This window comes from Colias eurytheme, chromosome 15, assembly GCF_061535395.1.
Source record: "Colias eurytheme isolate Ceu_HAF_F1 chromosome 15, ilColEury1 Martin Lab GWU primary, whole genome shotgun sequence".
NCBI classification, from domain to species: domain Eukaryota; kingdom Metazoa; phylum Arthropoda; class Insecta; order Lepidoptera; family Pieridae; genus Colias; species Colias eurytheme.
The window spans coordinates 4,797,155-4,822,611 of record NC_142994.1 but is presented as its reverse complement, the minus strand read 5'-3'; the positions used below and the strand labels follow the sequence as shown (position 1 = coordinate 4,822,611).

Genomic DNA, 25,457 nt, shown 5'->3' with positions numbered 1-25,457 from the left:
AGCAAGTCTGGATCGTGAAGGCCATAAACAAAACAGAAGAAGAAGACACCCATTCATCACCCTACACTTTTTAAAGAAAAAAGAGACAAGAAGTTGAGAGATCTTTTATTTTATCAAAAATAGTACGAACAATAGTGGCAACTCGTCTATTCTTTACATACACTTTACATACTTTCCCTGTCTTCTTGGCAACGTCCGCGTTACGCCTACAGTGCTATACACAAATGTTTGTTTCCTTAGTTCCGAAAAAAATCGCTTCCCTGCAGTTTTTGAACTTAACGCTAGTTTCTTTGACGTGACAACGTCTTATAATTCGATAGAGCCGACTGCACGCACGAAAAAACATGACTCATGCGGCGTTACCTCGCTCTGAGGCGTTCCATGTAAGGCTTGAAGTGCGAGCGAGAGCGCGGAGCGAGCGACAAAGAAGCACAATCAGCCGTTGTCACGTTCAACTATCATCAGTAAACCGACTTTACAGACAACCATTTTTTTTAAATCTTAAAGCTACAAAAACCATATTCTAGAAAAAAATAAAATTTTATTCTTAATTTACATTGAAACCTAGTTCATTCTAATATTAATATACATTAACATACATTTGTCAACCAACTAGTTTGATTTAAATTATTCATAGTGGAACAAAAAGATGAAGAGACCGGTGTATTTGCAGAAAAAGCCAATATGCGAAGTTCACTGTTTTCAGAAAACTGAAGTGCATTGCTAACTCTCATTCCTGAAGATGTGTAACCTGGAGTTTGTGGTTCACCAGATATAGGATTAAAAGGACCACATCTTGTTTTTGCCAAGATACATGATGTTACATTTGTGTAAAATCTAACATTATCAGCATCAACTGTTATATTCACACCAGTTCTAGCTTCTCTCGTACACTGCGTGATCTTAAAAAAATGCATAATTATTGTTAGATTATTAATTATACCGTGAATGCTATAATTAACTATTTAATACTTACCAAATTCATTGAATTGGTTCTTCTTAGGCATCGTACAAAATCGCAATATCCCATATAACATCCTGAAGGTTGAACATTCAAAGCTGATGTGGATAGAGCCTAAAAATTGCAATCACAAAATAAATGATTATAGAATTTATTCTTCTAAATTTGTAGTAAGAACTTAAACTTATAATAATATAACATTATGCTAATAATATAATAGTATCGTCCTACTATTAATACGTATAAATAAATTATATATTTACCATGAGCGCTGTTGCACAGCTAAAATACGATGTATTAGCAAAATATTGTACGGCGCAAACACTCAAAGCATTTAATTCTTGAGGACCCTTAAATAAAGAAATTACATAGTTATAAGTTAGTTTAAATACAATTTGTAGAACATTAATTATAGAGGGACATACCTCCGGCATAGACGTCACTCTAGAAAAACAAGATATGCAAGCGTCGCGGTTGGTTACGTTCGTAGGCTGAGCAGTACTACATACTAAATTTAATAAAAATTGGAGTTGTGCCCTAAAAAACAAAATTTGAATTAAAACTTGTGCACTAACCAAGTAAAAATATTATTATTTATATATTTTGTTATAATGTACCCATTCGACGGACATAATGTTGATAATTTTTGAGTTTTCCACTGCAGTAATTTATTTTTAACATCACTTAGATCAAAAATTCCGTTTGTTGCCACTCCAACCTAAAAATGTAGAACAAAATAAGTGAAAAGGTTAAAACTTTAAATAATTGAATAGTAACTATTGAATTTCTAACCTCATTAAAATTTAAGTTTTGATCCTTCCATTGTAGGACATGATTTTTAATTTCATTGAGGTCTATAAAAGTACCATGAACCCATATTAAATTCTAAAAATAAAAAAAATATATGAAAAGATCATAATATTTGCTGCTATAAACAATGATCGTTTTCAAATATTGCACTATTTCTTGTTAAAAGCGTTTTACTTACTAACAATATAAGACAAATAACACCGTATTCAACTTTGAGCATTTTTATGTTTTATAATAATTATTATACAATACTATCATTTATTTTCCTGGTCAAACTATGAATGATCGAGAAAATAATTTGAATACATATTTTCACCACAACTTACATGAGTGAGACATAAAATGATATAATATTGTAGCATCGTTTCATAGCAAAGACTGTATTGCAACTTCTACTCAGGTAAGTTCCGTATACACTATGTAATAAATATTAATACGTATATAAGTAAAATAGTCCGTAAAAAGAGGAAGAATTTTAATTTTTAACCAACTTCAAAAAAAGGAGGAGGTTATCAATTCGACCGGTATGTTTTTTTTATGTATGTACACCGATTAGTCCGAGGTTTCTGAACCGATTTACGTGATTATTACATATATACATGTATTAACGCAAAAACTGCTATGCTTATTTCAATAAATATTTTAGACGAACTGCTAGTATAAGCCTTACTAATTACGAAAAATGAAAATGCTTTTTAATTAATTAAGAATATTAATTAAATAAACCTAATTGTATCAATATTGTTATTAAGCTAAGTTATTAAGTATTCAATTAATAAAAGTTTGATATATAATAGTTAATTATTGATTATTATTCTTTTCGATTATTCTAATGATTTCGACATTATATTTATTTGTGTCTTCCTTGTTTAGTTATTAATCAAAATTCTTGAAAGTTTAACATGTTTTGTAATTAATTTGGAGAACTCTAAAACCCTCTTCAAACATTTTAATATCTAATATTTACTATTGTAGTCAAAACACCATTGCTTTCATAACAAAAATAATTAACTTTCCTTTATATTGCTCCGCCTTTATGCTCGCTCAAAGACCATGAAGTTGTCTGTTGTGAGAGTGTATATTGTTCTTTTGTGAATAGAGTAAAACGTAGTATATAATATTGATGTACATATTATATATTTTATTTTATCATGAATTTTAGATTAAAATACAAATAAAAAAAAGATCATGCGCGCACTAAACGTAGACCTACTTTTTAGCGTTGAATTGGTTAGCGTAATTTTATCCATATTTTATCTTACTTGTGCATTAACGATATCATGAGATTTTAAAATATGTGAAGCGATCTCAAATTCATTCGTAGACAATTTCTGCACCCGCAGGTTCTATGACACTCGTCTGCTATCTGATTCGGTAAATAAATTAAGGACAGTCAGTGATCACTAATATTCGCAGTTGTTTCTTAATTTAGTCCTAAATTGAGCGAAGTGTAATATGCGCTTCATTCCGTTCGCAGCATCATCGTTGGCGCTCTACCACCGTACGCCACCCTCGCAACTTTTTTCCGCGTACGGTGAAGCTTTGAAGCGGCGATTTAGCACCTGCGATGATCGAACATTGGGAGCTTCAAGAAAAGAGAGTACCTATTTTATCAGTAAAAGTCCAGCAAAGTACTTAGGTATAACACTTCCAGTGTTACAAGTGTGTATGGACTTGGACGGTGATGGCCATTTAACACCAGGTGGCCAAACGTGATCCTTGCTTGCTCTGATATAAACAAAAACCAAACACACGTGTCAGAAATGAAACTTTTTTGGCAATATTCAAAGATACCAAAATTGTCACCCTACTCCATGGCCTGACGGTATTGCCATGAGGCGAACTTCAAATTTTACTACCAACGCGCCTAGAAACAAGTTTCACTTCAAAATACTTCAATGACCTATATATACATTTTACTCAAATACTTTTACGTGTAGGTACATTTTAAATTTTCACATAAGTACAAACAATATCGTAATTCGTACACTAAGAATCTGCGACCGGCTACCAAGAACGTGAATTGGGTACTTTATTTTTATGTCCTTCGATTATTGAACGTGATTGTACTGTAACTTTTTGGTTGTTCTATTCGCTATTGTCATCGTCATTTGTCATTGATCGTGGATTATTGATGAGTGTGCTCCTTTTTCTGATTATTTGATTTATTTTTATTTTTTGTTTTAACTTATAATGATTGAAGGCAAGGCAAATGTAAGTAATATTCTAAAGTAATTGCAAATTCATATTTATCGATTCTGTCACTGTCATATAACCTATTTTATTTTTTAGGAATTACCCGACTTTCAGGTATTTCGAACAGTTATAAAATACTGTTTGTTCATTATCATCGTCCCTGTGGTCTCTTTTTTCCTAGTTAAGAGTTTACTATTCGATGGCTTACTACGTTTAGAGCCAATAACAAGCAGCGTTTACTCTGCTGTTGTAGCTGTAGTCGTTCTACATATTACACTTGGCCTATACATATACAGAGCCTACAGTGAGGCTGAAAAAGCTCCGACTAAGCCTGTTAAAAAGGATTAGTATTACTCAGAAGTCTTATCATATAATACTAAAAAACTTGCATAATGGACAGTCTATATATGAAAGGAGATTTATTACAATTACATACAAAAGATTCTGAAGTGGTAGAAGGCAGATTTTATAGCATCACAAATGACAAATCTAAAATATCACTCTACAATGTGAAAGAATTGTCTTTAAATGATACGAGTGAAGGTGTATGCCACTACTATGATTCTGAGGTAAGAAACATTGTAAAACTGCAAGAAGTAAATGAGCAAACATTTTTGAAAATATCTCAGAAAGAATGTGAAGAAATTTTGAAAGTATCTAAAAAATATGTCTACATAAATCAAGTTGATAGCGCTTTTCATGAGGCAATGGATGTACTGAAGCATTATAACTATATAGCTTTGAGTACTGATGGTGCACACATGGGGCGGAAATGTAAAATGCCATTCTTAGTGCTTTCAACTCCAGAACAGATTTATATTTTTGACATTCAAGTTATGCAATATCATGCCTTTGATGCTGGCTTAAAGAATATACTTGAAGATGAAAGTATTAAAAAGATTGTCCATGATTGCAGAAAAATATCTGACTGCCTATATCATAAACATAATATTAAGATTAAATCCATTTTTGACACTCAGGTTCGTATGAGCATCTTTGATATTGAAGTCTTCTAAATAAAAGTTGTCTGAACAATATTTCAATATTATTATTAATTTTAATTTTCAGGTTGGTGACCTTATCATCACCAAAAATAAAACAGGTAGAGTTCCTGATAACGTAAAAACTTTAGCACAATGTCTGAATACTCATCTTGGCCTAAAATTGAACACAATCGATGAAAAGGTATTTATGATTAAATAATTTTTGTCCAAAATTTAATAGAACTTTTAATATTCTAATCTATTAATTTTTTCATTAGATGGATATAGTACAGTGCACTGAGCGACCACTTTCTTCAAATATAAAAGAAAGCCTGGCTAAAAATATTGCATTCCTGCACCGTCTTTCTGAAGTTATAAATCAAGAGATGATGTTACCATTTGTAAGAGGCGTTGAATGTTTCATAGAAAGTGTGAGGTCATGTGATGATTTCAAAGCATGGGAGTTGTGTGGAAAATACAACCAGATACCAAAGGATTTTCAGAGTGCAATCGAGTATTAACAAAATTCATTCCAACTTTGAGTAATAAATGATAGAATTAGGATATGATTTTATTTATTTTGCCAATTTTATTTTAACTATAATATTGTAGCTTATTTATTGCAAATTCAAGGTGTTGGTACAAAAATGTTTATTGTGAATGTCTGTATTTTTACATTTTAATGGGGAAGTTTGTAAAATAAAGTATGCCTCAAGTGCTTTATATAATCACAATGGAAAGCTTTTCAAATTCTAAAATAAAGCCTACTCACTACTGTATTAATTAATGGTCTTTAGAGACATGATTGTTGCATGTGTTTACTAACTTTTGCAAATCCATTGCTTTTGAATGAAATGGCAAATAAATAATATGTATATTTTTTTATATTTCAATATATTTTATTTTTATATATGCAAGTCGCATTATATAAAAATAAAAAATGGAAAAAAACTAGATTTAAACATTAATGAATGAATCACAACTTTCATGTATGTTATATTGCTTTATTAATAATAATAATTTAAATTATTATTGTGATTATCTTCTTAATACTCTTTTTAAAAAAGATCTCACGTGTGAAAGAAATTTGGTGATGGTTGTAAACAAATGTGTGAATTTGCTTTGGGGCTTTTAACTGATTATGTGTAGAAAATATTCATAATAATAAATGTATTCTCACAGAATAAAGAAATGTAAAATAATTTTTATAATATGTATAACTTTTTGGAACCTGGTTGATGGACATTAATGATGAATATACATCATTCCAGGAGCAAAAATTCTGAAGTGAATGACAATGAATTTGAATAAGCTCAGGGTGAGAAGATAAAAATTTTGACAAATAAAGTTAATCTTAATCAGTATGTATTTATAAAACTGAGCACCGTTTGTCCAGTATTACATTTCACACTTAGAATGCATAGAAAAATGCTCATATCTTTATGTATAAGGAGAAAGTTGTGTCTAAAGATATTTTGCGAGGTTGTTTACAGAGTTGTAAAAGAGAGTATTAAAAGTGTAGGTTTAAGTTTACTAAGCTTTTGTGAACTTGCTTCAATAAAAAATTCTGCTTATTGTGTTGTTTTAGTGTGAAAGAAAAAACACATTTCGAACTTCGAAGTCTCAAGAAAATATATTATTAAATATAAACATAATTTACACTTTGCTTAAAAATAGATTTGGATAAAAAGCTAATCCTTCAATAGATTCGTCCCTGCAGGCCATTCCAAGTCTTTCTGTAGTGAAGAGACGTTCACGCGCTAAGAGGACGGATACGTTTGCGATTTGCGATAGTTTAATAGGAGTAAGTGAGCCATTTTCTTCAATCTGTAAATTATGATAAACTTATATAAATCAGTAGATCGAAAAATTGCATGAAATGTGGTGTTGGATATTTTTTTATATTGATTGGTGGTGGTTTAAAACTACATTTAATTATTTACATTTCCATGTGTTCTATGCAAAACAACAATTTTTACACACCAAAATAATTTAAGAGCGAGCGCCCACGAGCAACTTAGTTGCCCGGCAACTATTTTGTCTCTGTCGCTGTCTCCTCGCAAAGTTTTGAACGATGCGCTCACGAAAGCGACAGCAACGCAACTTTTTCTTTAAAATTTTCTGCATTTATCAACATGGATTTCGAAGAGACGGTTGTGGTCTGTGCTCTTGTCCCGCATAGTTCCCATTCCCGTGGGATTTCCGGGATAAAACCTATCCTATGTGTTAATCCAAGTTACCCTCTATATGTGTGCTAAATTTCATTGTAATCGGTTCAGTAGTTTATGCGTGAAAACTGAAAACCATACATACCTACAAACCTTTCCTCCTTATAATATTAGTATATATATGTAATCGTAATTGTAAAAAGTAAAGTAGTTTTTATTTAATACTTTTTAGTGTATTTTTCAACACGAATCAAACGAGCTCAAACTCGATAAAGTTGAGTCAATATATTACTAAGTTCCTATGGCCACCTTCCGATTCCATCATCAAATCAGCTCTATCTCATAATGTTTCATCGTTATCCAATTTACATGCGTATACAAAATTTCAGCTCAATCGGTTACCTGGAAATGAATCAAAGTTACTAGCTACATTTCAATTAAGTCATCGAGACCAGACAAAAATGCTCATACAATAAAAACTACTGGGCTTATCCGAATAAAATTTATGGGACCAATTCCACACCATTCCGCATCAAAAAAAAAAGAATCACGTAAACCGGTTCAGAAACCTCGGAGTAATCGGTGTACATACATAAAAAAATATACCTACCGGCCGAATTGATAACCTCCTCCTTTTTTTTTGAAGTCGGTTAAAACTACTGTGTACGAGAATAAATACGTTAACTTAAATACGTATTATCGCTACGCCGGTTACGCGGCAACTGGCCGGCGGCCGCCGACAGGCAACATTTTTGTCGCCGTGCGCGCACTTGCATTGAAACCAATAGATAGGGCGACAGTTGCGTCGCGGGCTTGTCTCCGAACCCGCGGACAAAAAAGTCTCCCGGGAGTTGCGTCGCTACGTGCGCGCACTTTCATACTAGCCCATGGGTGAAGAGACAAAATAGTTGCGGAGACAAAGTTGCTCGTGCGCGCTCGCTCTAAGTAGTTCAGAACATTAAGTTGTGCTTAAATGTAACAATCCATTAATTCTTAGTTAGTGTATAGCTTATTCCTATCTAGAAGGAAATATCATAATTTAACTTATTCAATGTGGCATAATCAGTGTATGCTTTAAATAGTAATTTTTCGAACAGTATCTATTCTCATCAAGGTGCGTACGGATATAAGCGCGTTCCTGTGTTACGCGTAGTTGGGAAACACTGTCCACGCGTACATTGGATACGCGTACAGCTCCTGTACGGACCGCCGCGCGCGGTCCGCGTACCCCAAGAGTGAACGCGTAGCTGCATGTATGAACTAGACGTTCCAGATACGCGTAAACTGAGTACGCGTACCAGGGTACGCGCAATCCGTACGCAGCTGTACGCAGCTTCAGAGTTAAATGACAAAATTGTTTCAAGTTAAGAATTAGTCTCAAATATATATTTTGATAATAATTACCAATTGACTAGTAGCTTTAGCAACTTCTTCATCTCTGTTATTATTCAGCTGAAGGACACATGCACCACTTGGAAACTTGCGAAGAGACATTGGCGCATCAATGTTTGGGAGTAACCTAAAATGTAATTTAAATAAAATCTTAATATCTTAATATATATTATAAAGGCGAAAGTTTGTAAGTATGGATGTATGGATATTTGTTACTCTTTCACGTAAAAACTACTGAATGAATGTTTCTTCTGAATGAATTCTGAATGAACATCAGAATAACACATAGGATAGGTTTTATCCCGGAAATCCCACGGGAACGGGAGCTATGCGGGTTTTCCTTTGAAAACGCGGGCGAAGCCGCGGGCGGAAATCTAGTTATTTATATTGAACCCAACAAGGCATTAAATAAACTCATTCTGTCATGCATTTGTGAAGTCCCGTGTCCCCTAGTGGGGTAAGGGGCAGATGCGTTATACATCTGTTTCACTGATCGAATTTCTTTAGGGACAAGTAGGTGATCAGCCTTCTGTGAGCCATCTGTCATGCATTCCTTGGTTATTATTTTTTAAACTTCTTGTGTGAATGTGGACCAAGGACTAGAAGCTAACTTTATATTATCTTTCTATAATATGAAATTGAATAAAGGTTCCTTAATAAAGGTACTTCTTAAGTTAATTGCTATCAAAATGAATAGTTCCTTACTTGCAAGCATTAAGTAAATCTTCTGGGGATATTAGTTCCAAACCTCTTGCTCTATTCACGCGGCACCAAACATCAGCCAGGGACATTATGCCTCCACATTCCTAGATACAGAACAATATTTTCAAATGAATTCATTGTAGTATAAAAAAAAAGACGGGTTGCACTCCGGGAGTGCCGGCAGAAGTGAAAACTTGATTATTAACGTTCAGCATGTTTGATATTATGGTATCCGTCTTACGCATGGAATTGTATAAGGGCTAATAAAAAAACATCCGTCTTACACTTTTTCGATCAGGCCACGTGTCTTGACACGAGTTTAAGATTTTATACCCAACGCCGCCACAGACTAATAATAATATACTACGTATACAACAGACGGTGCACTCCATACAAAAAAAGTTGCACTATGAATTTACGCAATTAAAGCGCCAGTGGGGAAATAACGTACTACGTGTTCGATTATATCTCTTAGTCTTTTGCTTTTAACACACTAGATGGCACGTTAAACACAGACTTGATGTTCTTTTCCTTCCAGAGCCACTAGATGGCACTAATGTAAATATATGTACACGTACCTTTTATTTTCAAGTCTTTGGCGTCAAGTGTCAACGTCAACTGTCAACATAATATTTTGTACCTACTCGGATTTTTAAATGTAAATACGATTCTCCACAAAAACATTGTAGACACAAGAAAGGGATTTCTACATTTGCTACTAAGAAGGATATGGGATCATGAAGGATTTCATCTGTTTTAATACCAGTAAAATGGAATGAGCGCCGTGGCCGTGACTGTGTTTGGTACATAAAGAATGACAAACATTCAACTTAAAATTATTATGAGTGCATTACGGGCAAGGGCACAATAAGTTGTCCTTTGACTAAGATGTACTTAATTTTAAGGAACACTAAAATGGATGGCTAGAATAGCTGGTATAATCGCATACATAGTATTTATTTCTAGTCTGTTGTATAAATAATCAAAGACTACAAAATATATAGTGAACTATGTCTTTAATATTAATTCTACAGTTTACAGTGTAGTGTGTAATCTATTGTATGTGTGCGTCTAGAATATATAGTCCTGTTGTTCTACAGTTTAAGCAGTTCAATACAAGCTTACAGTCGAGTCAAGTGTTTCATTAACCACCAACCATTGCATGGCAACCCTGCCAGTTTTGTAAATTGTAGTCTACCTAACCTGACTGTTGGTTTTGATTTGTATCACACAAAGAATACTATACCAAATTTCAAGAAATAAGAATTAAATATTTGATTAACTTTTACTAATATACAGGAGCTTATACATCAAACAAGACCAAAGCAGGGCTTTGGAGAAAGTGTGTATGGACAAAGACCACAATACATATGGTGCGGACAACTGCATGAAAAGCATGCAGTAAGGGACATTAAATAAATAAATAAATAAAACACATTTATTGTCAAGATCACAACACGAGATACATTTATAAACGAAGGAAAAACAAAAAGAAATAAAAAGAAAAATAATTAAATAAAAATAATCTTATTCCTAAGAACTGTAATGTGGCAGTGAGTGACCTGACAAATGGAGCCAACTCAGTATATGATGGCAAGGTGATTAATACCTCACCACCACTGAATTTCAGTGACCCCAAGTGACTATTGGAGTTTCAGTCTAGAATTGTATATAATGATAATTTAACATGAGTATATTATGTGAAAGATATATTTCTATTAATATGATAAATACTAATAAATAAATACATCAGTTAAAACATGATATACATATATATACATATATATACATATATATATTATGTATAGGTAGATATAATATCAGTATGTAATTATGTATATACTTAATGTAAATAAATAAAATTAAATTATGTATATGTTACCGGAAATGTATGAAATCAAGGAATTGTATACAAATCCTAGTGGTCTAAGATCCGAATATAAGTCGAAATGCAACGGCGTGATAATAGAATGAGACCAATTTTATAATAAATTAAGTGTATTAAAAATGGTTTGACTGGAAAAATCCTGGACAGGATATTTTTTATTAATTATTAAAAAAAAAATATTTTCATTTTTTATTAATTGCAGTTTCGAGATAATAAAACAAACGTTATTTGAAGACTTTTTAACGAATGGGTCTCAAACTAATAGGAAATGTGTACAATGCCGATGCCACTTAGGAAATGTATAAAATATTGTTTAATAAACTATTTAATGCATACATATCCTAGTAAATGTATAATCTTCCTTGGAATTCATTGAGATAATATTAATAGGAGACGACACCGCCTACATCACTTATGTTCCACTCAACATACGTCATGTGACGTATGTTGAGCGGTATTTTTTAATGGTTTTAAAGTGAAACGCATCAAACATGCCTTCGTGTGTGTTACGATATTGCACAAATAATACGGAAAAGTGCAAAGGAATAACTTTCATCGTTAAGTACCTAACTAAATAATAATTTTTAAAACTTAGTTAGAGCAAAAAAATGGCGCACAGATTTTGTTCGTGGTGTCTCCTCCATACGTAGTAATATTATCTCAATGTTGGAATTATATATAATTCCAATATCGTATTAGGAAATGTATATAAAGTAAATGATTTCTGTAATAAAACACGTTGTTATTTTTTTTATTATAGCACTTATTGAGACAATCGGGTAACAGTCTTACCGTAAAATAATAATAATATGTTCATATTATCTTTCTAATTAACATTTCTTAAATCAACTTATATTCAATCAAATCAAATTTTCATTTAAGTATTTAAGGGTGCTATTACCGATTTTTAACAAAAAACGCTATTTTACGGTACCATTTTAACTCAAAGCAATTACACGTGAGAACAAAGTAATATCTTAATTTAAAGATAATATATTCAGATCTACGATCATCTTATAAAAATTGTACGACGTCATACAAAATTGTCGCTGAAATACGATTTTCCCAGCACAATGATCGCATAAAATGCAAAAAAATGGGGTCTAAAACGGTACAATTTTAAGAAAATTAAAAGCCTAATCTATCTTCTTACCTATAAATTATTGAGGGATATACATATAGTCCTTTATAGATTCTGATAATTTTTTTGTATCTAAATCAAAATTTTATTTCAATTATTTAGACTAGAGTAGATAATTTTTGAAACAAAAAAAAATCGCAGTCGGATGAAACCCATTAGAAAAGGAGGGGAATATGATAAAAATGTAAGGAAAAATAAATTACGGTCAATCCGAGTTCGGGAAGCGGGAGAGGGGAGCTTTTAAGAGAAAAAAATGGTTTCTCTCGATTTCCGACAAAACTATAAGTCCTATAGAAAAAAGTTCAATGGCAAAAGTGTAGGTAATTAAAAGTTCTACAACTTTTGTATTCACAATTTTTTCACATAACCTAAAAATTTAGGTGAAAAATTCAAAAAACCAAGTTTTTGGTCTTTTATTTCTATCTACTTCAAAATTTTTTTTTTTTTGTACGAAATTTGGTGGAAACTTACTTCATTATGTCCCAAATACACTGTAATTTATTTGATTGAAAATATTTATTTTTTCGCCTTATTTTGAATTAATACCAAAAAAACAACCTAATTTTCAATCGAAAAGTCACCCGTCAAAATATCAGCTTTTTTCATAAACTTGGGGTGCCTTTTATTCATTGAAATCTCTACTTTCATATGGTGTAAAAAAAATAAACACCACTATAGTAAATGTTCTCAGGAAATGCATACAAACAGTGTGATAATGAGCTTTTACTAAATCAGGCACACTTCTTGAACTCTATATCTTCTCTTGTATCGGCTTTTCGGTAATATTTCAAAAGAAAAATAATTATCTGTTCTAAGTTTAATATTTTACAGCATATTCAAAAGCAAAATGATGTCGATAAAAACATTTCAGGTAGTTCGAGAAGTGTGCCTGATTTAGTAAAAGCTAATTTTCACACTGTTTGTATGCATTTCCTGAGAACATTTACTATGGTGGTGTTTATTTTTTTTACACCATATGAAAGTAGAGATTTCAATGAATAAAAGGCACCCCAAGTTTTTGAAAAAAGCTGATATTTTGACGGGTGACTTTTCGATTGAAAATTAGGTTGTTTTTTTGGTATTAATTCAAAATAAGGCGAAAAAATAAATATTTTCAATCAAATAAATTACAGTGTATTTGGGACATAATGAAGTAAGTTTCCACCAAATTTCGTACAAAAAAAAAAAAATTTTGAAGTAGATAGAAATAAAAGACCAAAAACTTGGTTTTTTGAATTTTTCACCTAAATTTTTAGGTTATGTGAAAAAATTGTGAATACAAAAGTTGTAGAACTTTTAATTACCTACACTTTTGCCATTGAACTTTTTTCTATAGGACTTATAGTTTTGTCGGAAATCGAGAGAAACCATTTTTTTCTCTTAAAAGCTCCCCTCTCCCGCTTCCCGAACTCGGATTGACCGTAATTTATTTTTCCTTACATTTTTATCATATTCCCCTCCTTTTCTAATGGGTTTCATCCGACTGCGATTTTTTTTATCTTTTCATTATTTTCAAAGGCTTCTACCCCAGTCTAATTAGCTAAATTAAAAATACTTGTCGATTTCTTCATACATTTTGCTCTCGCGGGTCGTCAGACCGCGCTCAGAAGCGCTCTTGGAAGGACGGGTGTATCGCTCCTCGTCCCAAAAATAAAACGAATTAGAAAAAGATTACTGTGCGTGCACTGTCGTTTTCGCGATTTGAAATATTTGATACTTTATAAGAGTAAACTGTTTATCTTTCATATTCCAATTATTTGTAATTTTAAATTATGTTTTAAAAATGACCTTGCCTGAGATGCTCTTTTTTATGGGTTGTTGAATAGATTGGTGGGGTGAAACAATTCAAGATGGCGTCGACGAAAATTTGACTTTTTTTTCGTGATGGGTGTCATTTTCAAAGTTTTTGGGGTAGCTATTAACGAATATGAGGTCAAAACTGAAATCCAAGATGGCGCTGACGAAAATTGTACATCTTTTCGTCATGGGTGTCATGTCATTTTAATGGTTTTTGGGGTAGCTATTAACCAATATGAGGTCAAAACTAAAATCCAAGATGGCGCCGACGAAAATTGTACATCTTTTCGTCATGGGTGTCATTTTCATGGTTTTTGGGGTAGCTATTAACCAACATGAGGTCAAAACTAAAATCCAAGATGGCGCCGACGAAAACTTTTACATATTTTCGTCATGGGTGTCATTTTCATGGGTTTTGGGGTAGCTATTAACGAATATGAGGTCAAAACTAAAATCCAAGATGGCGCCGACGAAAATTGTACATCTTTTCGTCATGGGTGTCATTTTCATGGTTTTTGGGGTAGCTATTAACCAACATGAGGTCAAAACTAAAATCCAAGATGGCGCCGACGAAAACTTTTACATATTTTCGTCATGGGTGTCATTTTCATGGTTTTTGGGGTAGCTATTAACGAATATGAGGTCAAAACTAAAATCCAAGATGGCGCCGACGAAAAATTTTACATATTTTCGTCATGGGTGTCATTTTCATGGTTTTTGGGGTAGCTATTAACAAATATGAGGTCAAAACTATAATCCAAGATGGCGCTGACGAAAATTTGACTTTTTTTCGTGATGGGTGTCATTTCCATGGTTTTTGGGGTAGCTATTAACGAATATGAGGTCAAAATTATAATCCAAGACGGCGCCGACGAAAATTTTACATCTTTTCGTCATGGGTGTCATTTTCATGGTTTTTGGGGTAGGTATTAACCAATGTGAGGTCAAAACAAAAATCCAATATGGTGCCGACGAAAATTTTACATCTTTTCGTTATGGGTGTCATTTTCATGGTTTTTGGGGTAGCTATTAACGAATATGAGGTCAAAACTATAATCCAAGATGGCGCCGACAAAACTTTTACATCTTTTCGTCATGGGTGTCATTTTCATGGTTTTTGGGGTAGGTATTAACCAATGTGAGGTCAAAACAAAAATCCAATATGGTGCCGACGAAAATTTTACATCTTTTCGTTATGGGTGTCATTTTCATGGTTTTTGGGGTAGCTATTAACGAATATGAGGTCAAAACTATAATCCAAGATGGCGCCGACAAAACTTTTACATCTTTTCGTCATGGGTGTCATTTTCATGGTTTTTGGGGTAGGTATTAACCAATGTGAGGTCAAAACAAAAATCCAATATGGTGCCGACGAAAATTTTACATCTTTTCGTTATGGGTGTCATTTTCATGGTTTTTGGGGTAGCTATTAACGAATATGAGGTCAAAACTATAATCCAAGATGGCGCCGACAAAACTTTTACATCTTTTCGTCATGGGTGTCATTTTCATGGTTTTTGGGGTAGCTACTAGCTATTAACCAATATGAGGTCAAAACTGAAAAAATTGTATATCTTTTCGTTATGGGTGTCATTTTCATGGTTTTTGGGGTAGCTATTAACCCGTTTGAGGTCAAAACTAAAATCCAAGAAGGCACCGACGAAAAGTTTGACATCTTTTCATCATGGGTGTCATATTTTCATGGTTTTTGGAGAAGCTATTAACGAATATAAGGTCAAAACTATAATCCAAGATGGCGCTGACGAAAATTAGACTTTTTTCGTGACGGGTGTCATTTTCATGGTTTTTGGGGTAGCTATTAACGAATATGAGGCCAAACCTAAAATCCAAGATGGTCATCGAATTTCAAGATCGCGTCATGGTAATACTGTCGCGTTATGGAGCAAGGCGGCGATTTTGGTATCTATGAATCTCGCCAAAGAAAATTCACTCCTGCCACTTTTTTCGGCACACACGTTCTTTTTTATTTTATTCTCTTCGTTTAAATGTTTTAGATAAACTATATTTTAAATATAGTTTAGCGAATATATTTAAAGTTAATAATATCTGTCAGAATATAAACACAGATGATGATTGCCACAGAGTTGCGTTTTATATTACATTTCTAAATTCTAAATATGCATTTCAATGTTCTTTAAATTTGTTTTTTTAAGACTTTCTACAAAACTGTAGTTGTTTACGTTTTTGTTATTTTATTTAAGTTTACTTTAAAGGAGTAAGAAAAATATACCTATTTATCGACGGTTACATTGGGGATTTGATAATACCTACATAGCTACCCCAAAAACCATGAAAATGACACCCGTGTCTAAAAGATGTAAAATTTTCGTCGGCGCCATCTTGGATTTTAGTTTTGACCTCACATTGGTTAATAGCTACCCCAAAAACCATGAAAATGACACCCGTGTCGAAAAGATGTAAAATTTTCGTCGGCACCATCTTAGATTTTAGTTTTGACCTCATATTGGTTAATAGATACCCTAATAACCGTGAAAATGACACCCATGACGAAAATATGTAACATTTTCGTCCGCGCCATCTTGGATTTTAGTTTTGACCTCATATATTGGTTAATAGCTACCCCAAAAACCATTAAAATGACACCCATGACGAAATGATGTCAAATTTTCGTCGGCGCCATTTTGGATTTTAAATTTGACCTCATATTGATTAATAGATACCCCAATTACCATGAAAATGACACCCATGACGAAAAGATGTAAAATTTTCGTCGGCGCCATCTTAGATTTTAGTTTTGACCTCATATTGGTTAATAGATACCCTAATAACCGTGAAAATGACACCCATGACGAAAAGATGTACAATTTTCGTCAGCGCCATCTTGGATTTCAGTTTTGACCTCATATTCGTTAATAGCTACCCCAAAAACTTTGAAAATGACACCCATGACGAAATGATGTCAAATTTTCGTCGGCGCCATTTTGGATTTTAAATTTGACCTCATATTGATTAATAGCTACTCCAACTCCTTGAAAATGACACCCATGACGAAAAGATTTCAAATTTTCGTCGGCGCCATCTTGGATTTTAGTTTTGACCTCATATTGGTTAATAGCTACCCCAAAAACCACCCAAATTTGCAAATGTGTTTGCTACTTAGGAAAAGTTCAGATTTAAAGATATAGGTAATGTGACGAATTTAATTTATTGCATTCCGACTGTTTCTCGGAATAACATACATTTACTAAGAATTGCATACAAATACAATGCCGGGTTTAATATATTGCCGGTAACATAATATTATGTATGATAATAATTCTTAAAGTATTTTATAGATACATTTCTTAAAAAGCTTCGATATATGAATAATATGTACACAATATACAATAATACAATTCATATTCAAATTGTTGTAAAATAGTCACACTTTTTTAAGTTGGTTGAATTCACTAAAATACACATAAGGATCGTACCTACTAATAAAAGTAACAAAATGAATTTTTAAAGTTCCCAGTAATCTTCTGGAATCAATTTCAATAAAAATATAAAAAAAATAATATCAAGTATGAATATGGTCTATAAAATGGAATGCGCTATGTTTACGTGAGCGTGATGTCCCGCGAACCACGTTGCGACGTTAAATACCTAAATTTGAGTAGCGCAGATTTGTGACAGCGTCCTTAAAAAAGTATTTTATACATTTCTTAAAAAGCTTCGATATTGTATACAATAATACAATTCATATTCAAATTTTTGTAAAATAGTCCCACTTTTTTAAGTTGGTTGAATACACTAAAATACTTATAAGGATCGTACCTACTAATAAAAGTAACAAAATGAATTTTTTAAAGTTCCCAGTAATCTTCTGGAATCAATTTCAATAAAAATATAAAAAAAAAATATCAAGTATGAAGATGGTCTATAAAATGGATTGCGCTATGTTTACTTGAGCGTGATGTCCCGCGAACCACGTTGCGACGTTAAATATACCTAAATTTGAGTAATAGTCCGGGATACATCGTCCATTTTTGCAAGTGATTACTATCAAGCTAATTTTTCGTGAGTAGCTTTATTTTGATGAGATGCCCAATAATTTCATGTACGAAACTCTCGATTGTGGTAGCTTACAGAGGTAACAAGGATAAAAATTTTTGATTTGACGGTACCCAAATATTTATTACGCAATTTGTAGGACAATATGTCTGTTGAATTATACAAGTATTAAATAAGTGAAAATAAAAAAATCAGCTGGTTAGTAATCATTTATGATGACTTCGTTATCGATACACATTGGAAAGGGGGACTCTTTGATCAAACCATAGATTTTGTAGGACAAATATTTTTTCGAATAATTTAGATAATAATCTTGAGATTGAACAAAAAAAAACATTCAGTTGGTAATTAATATTTGAGAACCATCAAATCAAAATATTTTATCCTTGTTTCCTCTGGTAGCTACGACAAACGAGAGTTTCGTACATGAAATTATTGGGCATCTCATCAAAATAAAGCTACTCACGAAAAATTAGCTTGATAGTAATCACTTGCAAAAATGGACGATGTATCCCGGACTATAACGCAGATTTGTGACAGCGTCCTTAAGGTTGTAGTAACAGTGAAACGACTTTGAGGATTTGGACGTTCTCCCCGCGCTAGCCACGCACCCCCGCTTCATTTTTACGTGCGCAGAGCGTGATCCGCGCTATCGCAACTATCCGCTCGCGTCGCGTTCCGCAGCAGCTCGGGCATTTTTATTACCCGACTAAAAAGAAGGGTTATGTTTTTCGCGCCTATCTTTGTATGTATCTAATATTCTTTATACTCTGATATCTTCCGAACCACTGGATGGATTTCTTTAATTAGGGTATCGTTAGATTCGTCGTATTAGCCCAAGTTTTGTTAGATAGGTGACAAAAAAAAAGAAAAATGTGGGGTGCTAGACTAAAATACAAAAAAAAAAATCTTTTTCTGCAATATGGGTATCAAATTAAAGGTATCATAATAAGGATTCCAAAAAAGTGTATCATGCTTATATTAGGTACCTACAATAATAAAACAACATAGATTTATTTTTGTGAAATGAAATCAGTGATGATAGGTATTTGTGAACGAAATTTTAAGAGAAAAGCGCCTGAAAGAAATGCAATTTTATTAACATTGTAATTTTTTCAGGCGCTATTAAAAAACTTTATTTTACTTTTTTATACTGAATTTACTATTTTAATAGTTTAAAAAGGTAAAATTGTACTTTATAGGGCGTGGAGTTGAGAGTCGTAAATTTTTTTGTGGTTAGCTATTGTCCTATGGAACCCAAATCTGAAATTTCACTTTGAGGATACTTTTAGTTTTTGAGTTACGAATTTTTGAAAATCGGAAAATAAGTATAGAAAGTTACTCCATCTTATTTTTGTTACGCATATTTATTGTTTTGACGTCAGAATGGCGGGACCACTTTGTTTATAGAATATCTTGAAATCCTGTTAGAGTAGAAGTTTTTTACGAAAGTATAACATAGTACCTACTAATTATGCACTAAATTATAGGTACATAATTTTCAAAATGCCTGAGGAAGTCCCGCCATCTTGACGTAACGGGTATTTGGTGTAGGGCTTTGACCTACTAAGCTAATCAATGTGCTACTAAAAAGCATAAAATAAAAAAGTTGTTAAAAAACCCGACTGAGAAAAAACCAAGTTCAAAACAAGATTTCTAATAGAAAACTTAGTTAGTAGCAGGCGGGCACACATTCGCAAACATAGTTAAAAGAAAACTTATGTGAAACCACGCGCACGACGCACGCACAAAATTGTCCAAAGAAAAATTGCACAAAATTGCCATCCACAATCAGGCAAAATACAATTTTAGAGAATGAGCAGCACAACCTCCTCGTCCGACAGTTCGAGCTACAGTGCCGCCCGTCGCCCGCGCACGGACCCGCTCATTTCATTTCATTTAGAAAACAGTGAATAATTATTTGTAGCTCAATAAGAACTTGCCTTGTCTCGTCAAACGTACAATTTATGACAAACACCTTTTAAAATATTATTGTGAAAGAAAAATAGCAAAACTCCATACCGTTTAGACGTAGTTACGAAAATTCAAACAAGAAATGCTCCACTTTGGAATATTTTTTCGGACATTATTTTTATAGATAGAATTATTTAAAACGTTCAAATTAAAGTTTAAGGTCTAATAAGTAACATATATTTTTTTTGGACATTTATATTCACTAACCGAAGAGTAGTTAGATGAAGAAAACAGGCATTTGGCAGTAAGTAGCCCCGTCCCCTCGTCCTGCTGTCCCCGTGTACATGTCGCAGTTGGATTGTATAATCCGCCGTATTACAAACGGCCGGCATTTTGTAATATGCCGAAATTCGTCTTTTTCAAACATTCTACAAAAAGACGGTCGCGAGCCGACGGAGCCCCACTTCGTGGGGCTCCTATTTCTGTATAGTTCTAAAAAACACGAACCTAACCTAACCCACCCCCTTATCCAAACCAAAAATTTCTGATTACGAATTTTCGGCATATTACAAAATGCCGGCCGTTTGTAATTCGGCGGATTATACAATCCGATTGCGACATACATACCCCTCGTCCCGCGTACCTTACAATATCTTAGATGTTTTACATTTCCGACTGTTAGTTAGGTAATATATGGATTTCCTAGGAAATGTGTACTATAAAATAATTTATTTCACACATTTCCATGCGATTTTAGGAATTACATACATTTCCTGGGAATTTTATACAATGACGGATTACATACATTTCCATTAACATATACTTACAATGTTTATAATTATAATGATAAATAGGCAGAAAATAACGGTCTATATAATGTTATGTTATATTATAACCAGTAAATAAAATAAATATTTAATTAAAGTTTATGTGTAAACTGTAATTCGATACAAATGCAGGGTTAGAACAGGATTTTAAAATATGTCTCCGGTATTGGAAACGAAAATTATTAATATTTGTCAAACTGGTTAAATGGTGGTGGAATGTTGTTCCAACACTTATGGCTCTTTCAATTTATGCGTTTCGTATCGGACCGCTAGTCGCTACAGTGCCGAAGCTGTGCGTTTGTCGTACGGCGCACGGCCGGTCGTTTGTTTTCATTTTCACATAATAGGTACTAGTACCTAACTAGACTCAAAAGTTTATGATAAGTCAATGAATGATAAATAGAATATGTTTAAGTAAAATGAAGTAGTTTATTTTACAATAAATTAATCTTATAAATTACCAACTTTCATTCTACGGCTTCAACCGTGTGCCTTATTCAATCCCTGTTCCTACACCTTGAATCCTATTTATGCAACAAAATTGAGATGTCCTTTTTCAACGTAGGTATGTACCGTGTATGTATATCGAAATTTCCGTCAAAATCGGTTCAGACGCGTGCGGGAATACCTATTTTCTTGTGGTCCCACTATTTTCTATTTTGTCCTACTATGACGGAGTAACTTTCGTATTTATCTGTAGAATTGTTTGTTTGTTTGTATTGGATAGGATCCGAAACTACTGGATTGATTTGAAAAATTATTTCACCATTCGAAGCAAAAATTATACCTACCTGATGAACATAGGCTACTTTTTATAACGGGAAAATACTTCATTCTTATGGGAATCGATGTCGAAATATTTCATTTTAGGCGCATAAAGAAAAAAAACGCAAAGGATCATTCAAAACCTTTTCTACGGTTTAAATCTCAAAACTTTTTGGTTCATACTTCATATAAATTATAAAGGTAATCTGATAGGATTATTTAGAAAATAAAACAAGATGACGTAGGTAGGTATTTAACTTTAGTTTCGATTTATTATCATTATGATGTTTTCATTATGAATTCTTGATATTCTTAACGACGCGGTTGGCGCAGAGGTAAAGTAACTGCCTACTGAGCTGACGGTCCCGGGTTCGATCCCCGGTCAGGGCAAATATTTGTGTGATGAACTTGATTATTTGTTTTTGGGTCTGGGTGTTATCTATATATGTATTTATAAAATATTAAATTATATTTATCGTCGTCTAGTACCCACAACATAAGCCTTAATTGAGATTACTGTGGGACTAGGTCGATTTGTGTAATATTGTCCTTTAATATTTATTTAATTTATATACTTATAATTAAATGTGACTAGAAATAATATACTTACTACGGTTTAAGTATAGGTTGTATTATGTATATTATTTTGTAATGAGATCTTGCAATCAAATATTCACACAATCTCGCAAGTTTTCCGACAATTCATTTTTCGTATGAAAACGATCAATACACTAGGTACCTACCAAATATAAGCCGCTACAGGAACGCAGTTAGTAATAATTAATAACGGCTTTAACCCATTTACAATATTTTTTATAGGTACTGCAAAGGCAATGAGGTTATGTATTAAAAACGTAGGATATTATTATTAGTCTGTGGTCTGTGATATTATTATTAGTCTGTGTTAAAAACGTGAAAAGTAACGTAAAAACGTCTGTAGTGCCATCTAGTATTCGTTTAGCATCGCCAAATCGGAGGAGAATAACTTGTTTATAGTAGTTTCATGAGATGGCGTTGTTTTGAATATAAACTTTTCTGTAAAATTAGTTAAAATCGAGTGAAAATTAAATTAAATAGGTAGGTTCCATTTACAAAAGTATGTAAAAAATTATAAAAAGCAATGAAATTGCAATTAAATCTAATTTTATTTTTTGCTGGTTAAAATGATACACTTAGCGGCATCTATTGGTAGACGGATGGCATTAATCGTCTTTTGTATGTAGTGCACCAGACATGACGCCGCTAAAGAAGTTTTCACTTCAAAAATTGAGTAGTCACGGGACGCCTGGCACATGCGAACCATTGATAATATTTCACATCAAAAGTTTTTATTTTAAAGAAATAAAAGTATGTGCATTGTGTACTGTATTAGGATATAAACATCTGAAAGTGTTTCTGGGAATATTATTAACATCAAAAATAAGTAATATGTTATTATATTGGTCAAAACGATATACTTTACACCCATTATCTGTTCAAATATCATTCACATCATTGGCAAAGTTTCAGTAGGGAGTGCCAACATAAAAAAGTAAAATATTTAATATTTACCATCAGTGCGGCAACCATCATATCAGATATTTGCTGTGCGAGCCCCATATAATACTCTGAGTCAGATCTAAATGCATCTCTGGTCACAGGATCATCAATTCCAAGACTCATTAAGTATGACTTGAATCTTACTGTATCATCCTCAGATATATCACCTTGTTTTTCCTATATCAGAGAGAATAACACTAAATTAATATTATAAATTGAAAAATAAAAAAACAGAATGAAACTTATTTATAAAACTACCAGGAATTTTATTGACTTTAATCTACAGACTCATAACATTCTTGAACAAGCAACACAAAAATTACTTATGAAATAAACTTAAACACATTCTTATTGCATTAATAACTTCTTATCTGTTGAAGAATCAAATCAATATTTACCCTGATTTTAGTAGAGATTGTTTTGGAAATAGAAACCATATCTTTAGCCTTTTCCATTAGCTTAGTTAAATCTTTAAAAGCAACGCTGATACTTTCATCAGTTGCTTTATGTTGTTCTTCAATGCTTCGTTCAATCCCAACTATACCTGATCGAATTTTAGAATTAATGGGGTTTATTGATGGTCTTGGGCTCATGTTGGGGCTGCTGAACGCATTTGTTTCTATTGGATGCTTTTCCCATAACTTTGCAGCCACAGCATCACTCAAAGCTTTATAAAAAGCAGCATCTATACCATCTTTGAATGAAAGCTTTATGAAGTGGTAAGTGCTTATTACAGCTGGGCCAGGTCTTTTTCCTGGAAATATTTAAAAATGTATAAATGTTTGCTGCATTTATATATATAAATACATACTAACATAAAAATTTATTGTGTACGAAAACTGTGTTATACCTGGAAGGGCAGGCCCCAAATGCAATATTATACGTTTCGGACCGCCTAGGCCAAAAACGCCACCATTCTCTTCTTCCAAACAGAAAACATAGTACAAATAGAGAGATAAACAAATAAGCCCTTTGGGTATGTCGCCTGGCTTTCCCCACAGTAGTCTGTGAGATGTAAGCACTACCTCACCATCTACGTATTGAGTCTACAATAAGATATGAAAATTAGGCACGTTAAAAAATAATATATTTTTAAGCAAATCAGAATCATTTACCTTATCTTCGCCATCATACAGCTTTACATTTTTATCGCGTTTTATATAATTTTCGCCGTCAAATAAACGCGCCTCCATGTATTCAAATCTATCCATTTTTCAGAACCAACATTTATTTTGTTTTAATTATTTATTTCTAAAAATAAAACCATTATTAAAGCGAAAGTTTGTGTGATTAAATTTTCTCTAACAAAAATAATATGAGATTAATCAAACAGTATATCAATAAGTTATTGAAAAGTAATCAATATTCAATATTTTTTTGATGTACCTAATGGGAAAATTTACAATTTTGACAGTACCTTGACAGTACCACAATGACAAAAACAGAATACTATATTTTGTGCTAGATCTGTGATTTTATTAGAGACAGATCACAGAATATATTACAGAGAATATTTTTGTTGAAACCATGTTGAAACCACGTTAAAACCAAAGATCACAGAGCATTTTTTATCGTAGTAGCGCATAAATCAGTACTTAATGATCTAAGTAGTAGCGAAAATGGCCAAATGTGGATGACCCAAGAAGCTTATATCTATGGATGACCACACCGCGTCGTAATGATTCAAACTATGTTGGCAGATTGAATTAAATGTTCGAACAAACGTTATTTATTGAAGAACAAACGATAATAAATGTTTATTTATAAATTAATAATGGAAAAAAATATATATAATTTTGAATATTATATATACCAGTATAGTACCAACCAGTATATTTTTAATTTTATTTATTGCACGCCTCATAAGCGAAGCGTTGAGGTGGGTACTACTGTCACTTCGCGCAAAACATCTGATTTTTCAAACTTAAAATGTCTTTATGTATCATACATTGCACTTGTAAGATAATACATACACACACATATTAAGAAAAAACACTATTTTTAACGTTCATGATATTTTTGATGTCATTTTTGTTATTTAAACTAGTTAAAAAACAGTTTAAAAAAGTTCTGTCTTGGACGTCCGTGTGTCTGTATGTGCGGATCCTTTTTCTTGTTAACACGATAGCGACCGAAATACTTTACTAATCGAGTCTTTTTTTTTCTCTTACGCTTGAGTATGCTCAGGAATAGAACCCTTTCATTTTTCAGGGTCTGATTCGATGTGGTTTAATTGTTATTAAATAAACAAAAATAATAATTAATAAATATTTATTAAAAAAAAATTACGAGGCGTGCACTTTTGGATTTTCCAAATTATTGTTAATATACAATTAAAG

General features: G+C 32.7%; 4 protein-coding genes across 4 annotated transcripts; 2 read left to right on the top strand and 2 right to left on the bottom strand.

The window, feature by feature from the left end:
• Positions 1–12: 12 nt before the first annotated feature.
• LOC149902262 (uncharacterized) lies at positions 13–2,090 on the bottom strand. The gene is made up of 7 exons (XM_090109998.1): positions 1,950–2,090; positions 1,754–1,846; positions 1,579–1,679; positions 1,387–1,498; positions 1,225–1,311; positions 977–1,075; positions 13–902 (listed from the first exon to the last, which is right to left on the bottom strand). Exons 1-7 carry the CDS (start codon positions 1,989–1,991, stop codon positions 591–593), a joined length of 846 nt encoding a protein of 281 aa, XP_089966124.1. The 5' UTR covers positions 1,992–2,090; the 3' UTR covers positions 13–590.
• A 1,746-nt stretch (positions 2,091–3,836) lies between these two features.
• LOC149902261 (vacuolar ATPase assembly integral membrane protein VMA21 homolog) lies at positions 3,837–4,536 on the top strand. Its single transcript, XM_090109945.1, has 2 exons — positions 3,837–3,985; positions 4,064–4,536. Exons 1-2 carry the CDS (start codon positions 3,965–3,967, stop codon positions 4,313–4,315), a joined length of 273 nt encoding a protein of 90 aa, XP_089966071.1. The 5' UTR covers positions 3,837–3,964; the 3' UTR covers positions 4,316–4,536.
• Positions 4,360–5,514, top strand: LOC149902260 (piRNA biogenesis protein EXD1). The gene is made up of 3 exons (XM_090109944.1): positions 4,360–4,947; positions 5,036–5,152; positions 5,229–5,514. The coding sequence occupies exons 1-3, from the start codon at positions 4,360–4,362 to the stop codon at positions 5,469–5,471; spliced, it is 948 nt and encodes a 315-aa protein (XP_089966070.1). The 3' UTR covers positions 5,472–5,514.
• Positions 5,515–6,556: 1,042 nt separating this feature from the next.
• On the bottom strand, positions 6,557–24,525 carry Vps36 (vacuolar protein sorting 36). Its single transcript, XM_090109943.1, has 7 exons — positions 24,234–24,525; positions 23,969–24,164; positions 23,517–23,872; positions 23,131–23,295; positions 9,216–9,316; positions 8,523–8,637; positions 6,557–6,777 (listed from the first exon to the last, which is right to left on the bottom strand). Exons 1-7 carry the CDS (start codon positions 24,327–24,329, stop codon positions 6,607–6,609), a joined length of 1,200 nt encoding a protein of 399 aa, XP_089966069.1. The 5' UTR covers positions 24,330–24,525; the 3' UTR covers positions 6,557–6,606.
• Positions 24,526–25,457: the final 932 nt, after the last annotated feature.